The 11,783-nt window shown below is 39.2% G+C and overlaps 1 protein-coding gene across 3 annotated transcripts in view; it reads left to right on the top strand.

Moving 5' to 3' along the window:
* MRPS6 (mitochondrial ribosomal protein S6) overlaps positions 1-11,783 on the top strand; it is a 90,025-nt gene that overhangs the window by 67,678 nt on the left and 10,564 nt on the right. For 2 of the 3 annotated variants that reach the window (XM_089512044.1, XM_089512046.1), the window contains exon 2: positions 6,685-6,824. In XM_089512044.1, coding sequence (XP_089368170.1) covers positions 6,685-6,824 — 140 coding nt within the window. Of the gene's footprint in view, positions 1-1,358; positions 1,461-6,684; positions 6,825-11,783 lie in introns of all 3 variants that reach the window. The other variant, XM_089512043.1, reaches the window with a different exon arrangement.

Raw genomic sequence — 11,783 nt, 5'->3', positions numbered from 1 at the left:
TGAGCTAGAATGAGAAAGCAGTGTGAGATTGGCTGCAGAAGAGGAAGATGGAAACCACTGAGTGCCTTTTTTCTAAAAGTTAATCCACTGCCCCACCCCCAACCTACATCTTCTGCCTTTGCTAGTTGGGGGGCAGAAACTGGATGGTTTGGGTCAGCTGCTTGCCAGTACTGTACAAGGCTTGAGCCCAGAGCCACACCGCCTGTCCCCTGGCCTTTTAGTGAGGCTGTGAGGGACACAGAGGCAGATTCATCTAATGACTCCCAAAGCTTGGACCTTCAGGTGTTTGAACTTCAACTCTCAGAAGCCCTGTAAGCTTGGGAATTCTGGGAGCTGATGTCCAACCATCTGGAGAGCCAAGGTTTGGGAAATACTGAACCTAAATATTAGGAAGAGCTTCCTGAGCCCTGATGGTACAGTGGTTAAATGCCAGTACTGAAGGCGCAAGGTGGTGAGTTCAATCCCAGGGGCTCCAAGGTTGATTCAGCCTTCCATCTTTTCCTAGGTTGCTAAAATGTGTACCCAGTTTGTTGGGGGCAATTAGCGTACAGATTGTAAACCGCTTAGAGAATGCAGAGTTCACTGATGAGCAGTATAGAAATATACATGCTAATGCTGTTGCTGATGGTAAGAGCTGTTCAGCAGTGGAATATGCTGCCTCAGGGTGGTGGAATCTTCTTTGGAGGTTTTAAACAGAAGCTGGATGGCCATTTGTCACAGAGAGGGCTTCGAATGTGTCTTCCTGTATGGCAGGGGGCTGGACTGCATGACCCTTGGGAGTCTCTTCAAACTGTGATTCTAAGTGGGAGGATGAAATATTTGCAGGAAGTGAAGGAAGGAAGGAAACCTATTGCTCTTTAGAGACGGATTGCTGGAGAAAGTGCTGCAGAGAAGTAGTTACAGATATATATTATATGATCTTTTGTGCAGTAACTCCTCTAAAAATATTTCTGGTGCTGTTTGGTCTTAAAAGATAATAATAATAATAATAATAATAATTATTATTTATATCCCGCCTCTCACTGTTTTGGATCGAGGCAGGTAACAACAATCAAAAACAATAAAATCAAACATGACTATCAATCTCCCTCCCACCCTAAAATACCATTAAAAACAATTCCCAATAAAATGGTTAATAAAATAAAATGAGATCAAAGTCCAGTGGGTACTGCTAAACAAATGGAGGGGAAATTCTGAGGAGATCAGTTTGGGAAGGCCTGCCAGAAGAGATCTGTTTTTATTGCCTTAAGAGATCTGTTTTTATTGAATGTTTATTCTGTTGTTAATGGTAGACCTCAGGGTAGGAGGGTCAGCAGACAATGAGCACTAATCAAGCAGACACTAATCCTCTTTTGCAGACCCTTCCACCCAGAGGCCTGCCATTAGCAACAGAACAATACACATGCAAATCACTCCTGCCTTTCCTGGTCACACAGTATATATACCCAGCTTGTTTCCAGGTAAGCATTCTCTGAAGATGCCAGCCACAGATGCTGGCGAAACGTCAGGAAGAAACTCTCCTAGAACATGGCCACATAGCCCCAAAAACCCACAAAAAAACTATGGATGCCGGCCATGAAAGCCTTCGACCTCTTAATGGATTACTTTTGCTTTTTAATTGTAGTGAACTGTTCTTGATATCTGAAGGCATGCAAGTAGAGGAATTATTTAGATTTGCTGGGAATTGTGGCTGACACTCGGAAAGATAGCTAGGTATGATGGAATATATTCTTTTCTGTCTGCTGGGGCTAGGCTTCTATAGGAAAAATTTCTAATGAGAAGGAGATCCAATAACATGGCAGATAATTTTCTCGGTTGCTACTCTTCCTAACACGGGTGAGGCTCTTGGGTATTTCATTTGTCACTGGGAGAGGTGCCAGATAAAACAGAAAAATGCCAAAATCCATATTAGAGGAGTAGATGTTTTAGGCCAACTCAGTGGATGCAAAAGTAGGGAGGGACAGAAGGAGATGGGACATTGTGCTGATGTCATGCTGTCTGTGTTTTGAGCTGTAATGGAAGTGGAATTAATGTGCAAACACTCAAATAAGGTCCTATTGAGTGATTTGATAGTTTTAGGTTTCACCTAAAGTAGTTCTCTAGCTGTATTGAAAGCAAGGAAGGCAAATTGGATGTTCATTTGTAAACTATGAACTCTTTCCTGTTGTATCCTGGCCAAAGAGCACAAGTGGTGGAAAACACAGAAAACCTAGTTGATCTATTCATAAAGCAGGGTTCTTTATGGAGAAATATAGCCCATAGCATTGCTGGAGTGAAAAGGCATGTAAAATAGTCATCCTCCCCAATGAAACATTAAACAAATAGATATTTTTGTACCTGTATCCACTGGGAAAAATATAAAAGACTGTATGAGGTCTCAGAGCATGGTGGACAATCCCCTAAGTCTTAAGGAGGAGGGTTAGTCGAGTACAGTGGACCCTTGTTATACACTGGGGTTTGGTTCCAAGATCCCTCATGTATAACAAAATCCATGGATGCTCAAGTCCCATTAAATATAATGACATAACAAAATGGTGTCCCTTATAAAAAAATGAAAATCAAGGATTGATATTTGAAATTTGTACTTTTTTTGAACATTTTCAAACACTATATGCTTGAATCTGTGTATAAAAAAATCCATGTATAAGACTGTAGTTCCTTTCAGGCCTTCTTCAGTCCAGTCCTTCTTGATGCCCACAGAAGATAGGCTTTCAGAAATGGAAGTTAGAATGGGTCCTGGTGATGATGCTGGAAAGGTTTCTGTAAAACGCCTTAGTTCTCAGGAGTCTTGCAAAATTGGAGTTGGCTCTAAATTTCATATACTGAAAAAGCAATGGTTACAGCAGAATCAGTTGTAGTTTCCACTTGCAGGCTGAGCCTCCTTTATTCAGAATTCCAAATTCCAATATATTCCAAAACCCAAACCTTTTTTAATGGGTGGTTAAGATAGTGACACCTTTGCTTTCAGATGGTTCAGTGTACAGAAACTTTGTTTCATGCACAAAATTATTTAAAACATTATATAAAATTACCTTCAGGCTATGTGTACAAGATATTTATGTAACATAAATGAATTTTGTGTTTAGACTTGGATCCTATCTGTAAGATACTCATGATGTATGTATATGCAAATACAGGTACAGTGGTGCCCCGGGTTACGAAATTAATTCGTTCCGCTGTCAATTTCGTAACCCGAAAGGCTTTCGCAAGCCGAATTCCCATAGGCGCTAATGGGGAAAAGCCGCGATTCCGTGTGAAATCGCGCCGAAAAGCACCAAAAGTTTTTTCGTAACCCGAAAAAACTTTCGTAACCCGGAACAATGTTTTCCAATGGGATTTTTTCGTATCCCGAAAATTTCGTAACCTGGGTATTTCGTATCCCGAGGTACCACTGTATTCCCAAATCCAAAGAAATTTAAAAAAATAGTAAAAAATCCCAAATCCCAAATACTTCTGATCCCAAGCATTTCAGATAATGGAGACTCAATCTGTACTTTCTTTCTCATCAGGTGAATTTAGTAGTCTAGAGGAGCACGTACCAGGTCAGACACATAAATTGTGCAAGCCACTAGAATCTGGAACATTTTAACTTTTGTGATAGATCCTTGACTCCTGTCTCTGTTTTCTAATGTTAGAGAAAAAGGAATCTCTTGCCAATGATTCTTGGTGCTTCCCTTAGCACTGACTCCTGGATAAGCATAGCAATACTGAGCTGATTGGCTGACTCCTCTTATGCATCAGTAACAGGCTAACAAAAATCAGTCAGTAGATGTAAATGAGCAGTTCACACAGTGGAAGAAAGTGAGAACAGATTTCCCCAGGGTCCTTCAAATACATCAAGAGGGAGCAAGAGGGAGAAAGTTGAGCTATCTGAACACCCAGATTCATGGGCAACAACCCTATTGAACACCAGTTGATAGGAAGCAACTATGGGAGGAAGTTTTTATTGTCATGTTCTCTGTATGGCTTTCTTGTAGGAGTGTGATTGACCACCAAGAAACAGGATCATGGGCTAAAGGGGCCTTCGGTGTCATCCAGCAAGTGTTTCTTACATGTGTTTCATCCTATAACTGTAACAATAACAGATGCTGAATAATACATAGGAGATGAGTGCACACATGAGGTGGTAACAATCATGTTAATCATCAAAACACATCGTATTTTCCTTCAGAGTTTTCTTGCGGTACGCTAACTTCCCTCTCCTAACCAGTTTTTAATAGTTGTATATGCTTAATGAATTTGGAATGAATGATTTTCCACCTTTATAGTCTGAAAGGTAACTTTTAAATTTGTTACCTGACTACAGCAGCACTATAATTATATTTAAGAAATATCACCTTTCAAACAGATGTCTTCTGGTGTCAAGCTAAAGTAGTTATATAGTCTCTAATTAATGGTTACTGGGAGTGCTGTAAAGTATTAGGCTCATTATCTGTAATTTTAAAGTTCATTTAAACCCCACTGAACCTGATGTGATGTATCTTCTGAGGGAAGTCAGGAAAGCACCAGTATGTAGCATAAAACATTTCTTTAACAACAAAGAATAGAAAACAACTACATATAAAATGAATCCTATCCAAATTTCCATAAATTGGAGCAGCAAATCAATATATTAAAGTGGAAAGAAAATCACCCCCTTTTTATGGGACTTAAGCTACAGGTAACCAAACTATTAATAATAATAATAATAATAAAGATAAGTACAGTGCACCCATGTCATACGTGGCTTTCAGCATATGTTGAAAGCCGCGCGCAGGGTGCAAGGGGTGGCACATCACATTCGGATGAATGGGGTTATGCGCCTGTGGTGCGCATGCGCCGCTGCACTGCTGCGCCGTTGCATGCATGAGCCCCATTCACTTGAATGGGGCTTGAGCATGCATGGTATTTGGCTTATGCGGGGGATCTGGAATGGATCCCTGATGTAAGCCAAGGGTGGACTGTATCATATTATAAATACAATTCATAAAGGTATTGTAAAGACTTTTTTTAAAAGGCACATTATAGACTTGCCAGTGGCAGAGGCCTCTATACAAGTTACATTTCAAATTGAGGTTGCAAACCGTTGTTTATATTGGAACCACACGCCATGGCATCTGTAAGCCATATGTTATCAATTAACTGAGATACAGAACATTCCTCTGGTAGAAAGTCTGAAGAGACCTGTTAATGTCCATAAAAGATAAAATCCTGCGCTAAAATTAAGACACTTCTCTTGAAGAACACCAATAAAAGGAATGTTTCACAGAAAGAGACCAAGAAGACAGAATAAAATGGCCCCATCCAAGCTTATGCAAGAGCCAGTGTGGTATAGTGGTTTGAGTCTATGCCTAGGGCACTGGAGATTAGCATTAGAATCCCTTGTCAGGATTATTTTCATGTAATAGATTATTTTGCAAGCACAAACCAGGCCACATAGATTTGGAACAAATTTACATCCCGTGGTCTATAGCCAATATTTGCCTACAAGCAGTCATTTTTTCTTCAGTTCTAATTCAGCCAAGCAATACAAAAAATTGTAGTTGTATTAAATAAACTGGTATGGGGTCATATTAAATTAAGTGAATTATAAATCAATATAAATCTTTTTTATGCACAGAAGATTTCAAAAATTAATGTATGAAGACACAGATTCCAAAATTGAACCACATCCTGAAATAATAGGACAGACTAGAGCAGAAAAGACCAGACCAGAATAGGGGAAGCTGCCTTTATGAATCTTAGGAGAAGATACTATTTGGCATTCTTTCCTCTGATTGAGAAACTCATACTGATCTTTCAGTGTTCTGGACCTGAGGAGTGTGATCACATTTACAATACAATGTATTGTCCAATTGTCTATTAGCTTCTATGATTCTGTTTATTGATATTTATTAGGGCATCTCTCTTTCTTCTGGCTTGAATGTTACAAACTTCTCTTAATACTTGTCTATCCTACCCTTAGTTGAATTATGCCAAATGCAGGACTTGTATCTATCAAGCTTTTGGACTTCTTTGACAACCATATCCTCAAACATTGTATTTAATTGTTGGGTTAGTTGAACTAAACTTGGATTTAGATTTAAAAGTTTCCATTCCACAACTAAAAACAATCCTCTCCATCCTTTAAAACTCCTAATTAGTCTTATTCTAAATAACTTTTGTAATGTGAAGTTGAAGGCTTTCATGGCCGGCATCCATAGTTTTTCGGGCTATGTGGCCATATTCTAGGAGAATTTATTCCTGATGTTTCGCCTGCATCTGTGGCTGGCATCTTCAGAGAATACATTCTCATTCAGCATTCTCTGAAGATGCCAGCCACAGATGCAGGCAAAACATCAGGAATAAACTCTTTAGAACATGGCCACATAGCCCGAAAAACCCACAAAATCTTTTGTAATTCTACCTTGCATCCTAGCTTTTAGCACAACATACCTAGCTTTTAGCACAGAAGATAACCCTTTTGCAATACCTGAACTTACAAGTCTGAAAAGGTACAGAATTCAATTTCACTACTGATTAATGTTTGACTTTTTTACATTGTATATTCAGAAATGCTGAGAAAAATCCAGTGCTTACTTCTGGTCTAATTCTTCCTTAGTAAGACTTAATTATTTTCTAGGCAAGTAAGTACTATATCAACAGTAACTGCCGTTAACTGCACTCTATAAACACATTTGTACATCTTCTTCGTTTTGTTTAAAGCCAGAGACAGCTGCAACGCTGAAACGCACAGTGGAAGCTTTGATGGAAAGAGGAGCAGTAGTGAGGAATTTGGAAAATCTGGGAGAAAGAGCACTGCCATATAGAATCTCAAAACATAACGATGATCACACCAGAGGAGGGTATGAACCTTGCATAATTTTTTTGGTAGATTTTTGTTAAACAAATGTTCAAGGTTGCAGTTAAAAGAAGTGATAGGAGCATGTCAAAAACAGTATATGCATCTGAAGCTTGTTTTAGCAACTATTCCCACTGGGTCACAGACAACCTGGTTATCAATCAAAACTTCACATGCAGTCTTTCCTTGTGTACACATATTACTACTTTGGACTGCAGCCCAGGTCTAAATGTGATTGCTAAAGGCCTTTAATTTCCATTGAGAAACCAGTGTAATTTAGATATCTGGCCTTTTTATGTTTAAGAATTTAACCGTTTATATCCCAAGTTGTTCTTAACATATACCCCACAAATCAGTTGTTTAAGTAACTGCAAATAGAGATGCAAAATAATTTGAGTAGAAAACTGCATTGTTCCAATTATGATGATTAATTAATATAAACCCTTAAATTGTTTATATTGATCTGTCAGCATTGACTCATACATATGTACTTTCCCCTCAGAATGGTAAATTTACAGCACATTCGTGTGCACTAGTGCACGTTTCCTTGTAAGATACAACTGTAGCCTTATATATTTATTTATACTTTACATTTTCTTTGTTCAGAAACATAACTTCCTCATGTAGATATTGTCACTGAATGTCAACATTTTCTTTCACAGAATTCAACAATTTGAGAAGGTAGTATTTTGAGGGATATTTTATTTATTTTAATTTGTCTTAATCAAAGACTAATTTCGTGGAATCATAGGATTGGAAGGGCCTGCAAGTACACCCTCCTGCCATGGAGGACTCCACAATAATGCACTTCTGAGAGATGACTGCCCAACAACTGTTGAAAGACCTCAAAAGAATGCCAGCCTACCAGATTCCAAGGCAGTTATTCTGTATTTAAAAAGCTGTCAGGAAGTTTCCCATCATGTTTAGGTGGAATCTCTTGTAATATGAATCCATTTATCCATGTCCTAATGTCTGAAACAGCAGAAGGCAAGCCTGCTTGCTCCATCTTCTATGTAACTTCACTTCAGATTATTAAAGATAGCTATTATATCATCATCATCATCATCATCATCATCATCATCATCATCATCAATTTATTTATTTATATCCCACCCTTTCCCCAAAACTGGGACTCAGAGTAGCTTACAATATTAAAAAAGTACAATTAAAAATAGATAAAAGTGCTACATTAAAATAGAATTAAATTATTACTATATTAAAACATATTGCATATTAAAAGAATAAAATACAATTAAAGATAAAAGTGTTTAAAACACTTTAAAACAATATAACACCCCGTCCAATTCATTAAAAACTTTCTCTTTTAAATGTCTGTCTGAACAGGAAGGTCTTAGTCTGCTGGCAGAAGGACAACAAAGAGGGGGGCCATTCTGGTCTCCCTGGAAAGTGAGTTCCAGAGTCTAGGGGCAGCCATGGTAAAGCCCTCTCTCGTATCCCTACCAACTGATGGTGGTGGGACTGAGAGAAAGGCCTCTCCTGATGATCTCAGAGTCTGGGCCAGCTCATACAGGGAGATACAGTCTGCCAAATAGCCTGGACCTGAGCCAATATATTATTCTTTTTTCTCCTCTTCTCCAAGTTCAACATACCCAGTTCCCTAAGCCATTTCTTATTGGGCTTGATTTCCAGAACTTGATTGCCCTCCTCTACATGTTTGTCAATATTCTTCTTGAACTGTGACGCCCAAAACTGGTCAGAGTATTTAAGGTGAGGCCTGATCAAATCAGAATAGAATGGTACAACTACAGTGGTTTCTCCACATTCACTGGGGTTAGTGGTGAATGACCCCTGTGAATATGGAAAAATGCAAATCTCTCCCCCCCAAACTATTCTTTTTACCTATGAGAACACCTCTCTAAGATTCTCCGAGCTCTCCAGTGCAACTCTATAGTCACCATCTGCCAGATGTTAATCATGCTGGTGGACTTACAAATGCCTACAGAAATGTTTTCTCTAGGCTGTTTTCTTCTAGCTAAATTGTGATGGAGGACTTAGAGGTTCCTGAAGGGAACATACTAATCAAAACCACAAATAATCAAATCTGCAAGAGTCAAAGCTACAAATGTGGATTGTCAACTGTACTTCTCTCGATCTGGACGCAATATTTCTGTGGATGCAACCTGGAATTGCATTGGCTTTTGGGATTCGTTTAGCTTGTGATCTGCTTAGACTCCTAGATTCTTTTCACATGTGGTGTCAACCATCCTGAATTTATGCATTTCATTTTTACCAATAGCAACTTCATTTATATACCGCTTCATACCACCTAAGCAGTCTCTAAGCGGTTCACAACTGTAAGCTAATTGCCCCCAACCAACTGGGTATTCATTTTAGCGACCTCAGAAGGATGCAAGCCTGAGTCGAGCTTGAGCCTTGGCTGGTATTTTTCCTATCTAAATACAGTTTACATCTGTTAAAATTCAGTTTGTTAGTTATGGTGCACCTCTCCAGACAGTTAAGGCCATTTTGAATCCTGAGCAGTGATGTCCCTAAGGTGGTCTCCCTTGTCACTAAGGATTCTCAAGGACTATTGATAGAGGCTCTTAAGATTTTGTCTACATGTTCCTTTAGTCCCTTTGGATGCAGTTCATTGGGTCCTAAAGACTAGAGTTCATTTAGAGTAGTTAGGTATACCTGTGCTACCTCTTTACATATTCTAAATGGCAGTTCCATTACTGTATCTGCTCTGATTTCACCAGGGCGAGCACTGATTTTTTTTCAAGGAAAAGACTGAATCAAATTAGATGTTGAACAATTGCTCCTTCTCATTGTCCTCATTAACATTTCACCAGCTTTCCCATACTATGGTCCTATCATTTCCTTGATCTTCCTATTGCTCCAGATATAACCAAGGCTCCCTTTCTAATACTCTCAGTCTCTGTAGCAACTCTGAGCTCTTCGTGAGCGTTAGCTTTCCTCACCTTCTCTGTACAAGGACTTACTATGTGTTACAGTTAGCTTTACTCACCTTCTCTGTATAAGGGCGTTAGCTTTACTCACCTTCTCTGTACAAGGACTGGCATATGTGTTACAGTTTTGATGATTTCCCCCCTTTCCCATTTCTTATACGTATTTAAGCAGGTAGTGTCCAAGCATCCTCTATGAAATGCCTACACAAAATTCTTACTTTACTTTCCTTGTTTCCTGAACTCCTGGTTGCTGAGCTCCAGAAATTCAGTGGGTTGGGGGGCTATGTAGAGAGCTACTGACTGCTAGATTTATCCCTAACCAAGTCAGTGACTCCCTCCTTCTCATTACTTACTTCCTCTTAGCAAGCCCTGCCCCCTTAGACAATATGCGCAGGAATAGCACACAACCCAAAATGCAGATACAACCCCTCCAACTCATAGAAAAGCCTCCAAACATCTCCACCGAACAACCAGACTTACACCAAAAGAAAAAGGTTCCCTTTATTTTGTCCCTCCACCAATCTCAAATGAATTGCCTGCTTTCCTTTGCCTGTTTCCCAAGCTCCTGTTCAGCTGTTTTTGATAGTACAGTACAGTACTGATTTTAGATGACAGTGCATGGCTGAAAGAACAAAAATAATATTTTACTGGAGTTATTTGTTTGGAAGTAAATGTCTTGCAAAATAGAAAATGGTGCTTTGACCTGTTGAAAATTAAGATGCTTTTATTGGTGTGTGCCAGTGGACTGAGGAACATATCCTTTAATTGTTTAACACATTGTATTGTTGCTCTTCTTGATAAACTCCCTGAGAATACCTTTTGAAAGAGAGCTGCTTCTCAGCAAGGATCGAGAAATGTTGCTAAGCAACTATGATTGCATAGAGACTGCATTCAATAATCAAAATAACTATTTGTTATTTCTTCCTTCCTGACATTTTAGGATACAAATGTGCATAATTTGATGGGCAGTCTGTGCAATTTATCCCTTGCCACTTGTGGATGTGTCCACAAGTGTATCTTGATTTCACTAAGGCCTTTAACAAAGTCCCCCATGATATCCTTGCAAAACAGCTAGTAAAGTATTGGGCTAGACAATGCATCTATTAGGTGGATTTGTAATTGGTTGATTGACTGAACCCAAAGGATGCTCACCAATGACTCCGAAAGAGAAGTGACTAGCTGGGTGCCAAAGGGTTCAGTCCTGGGCCCAGCGCTATTCAACATCTTTATCAATGACTTGGATAATGAAACAAGTGGCATGCTTATCAGATTTGCAGATGACAACAGAGTAGGAGGGGTAACTAATACCCCAGAGGACAGGATCAGAATTCAAAATGTTCTTAACAGATCAGTTTGCTGAGGCAGAACTAACAAAATAAATTTCAACAGGGAGAAATACAATGTATTACTCCCAGTCAGAAAAATTGAAATGCACAGGTACAGAATAGGTGACACCTTGTTTGACAACAGTACATGCAAAAGAGATCTAGGAGCCTTAGTAAACCACAAGCTAAAGATGAATCAACAGTATGATGCAGTTGTTAAAAAAGCCAATATGATACTAGGATGCATGAATAGGAGTATAGAATCTAGATCAAGGGAAGTAATAGTGCCACACTATCCTGCTTTGGTCAGACATCCCCTGGAACACTGTGTCCGGTTCTGGGCGGCACAATTCAAGAAGGATATTGACAAGCTGGAATGTGTCTAAAGGAGGATAACCAAAATAGTGAAAGGATTGGAAACCATGCCCTATGAGGAGTGCCTTAGGGAGTTGGGTATGTTTAGTCTGGAGAAGAGAAGGTTAAGGGGTGACATGATAGCCATCTTTAAATATTTGAAGGGATGCCCTACTGAAGATGGAGTAAGATTGTTTTCTGTTGCTCCAGAGACTAGGACACTGGGCAATAGATTCAAACTATAGGAAAAGAGATTCCAGCTAAACATTAAAAAGAACTTACTGATCATAAGAGCTGTTTGGCAGTGGAATATGCTGCCTTGGAGAGTGGTGGGGTCTTCTTTGGAAGTTTATA

The sequence above is a fragment of the Sceloporus occidentalis genome, unplaced genomic scaffold (assembly GCF_023333645.1).
Source record: "Sceloporus occidentalis isolate IW3139 unplaced genomic scaffold, rSceOcc1.0.p SCAF_2, whole genome shotgun sequence".
Lineage (NCBI taxonomy): Eukaryota > Metazoa > Chordata > Lepidosauria > Squamata > Phrynosomatidae > Sceloporus > Sceloporus occidentalis.
The sequence above is the reverse complement of the archived record's forward strand: the minus strand, read 5'-3'. Positions and strand labels throughout refer to the sequence as shown.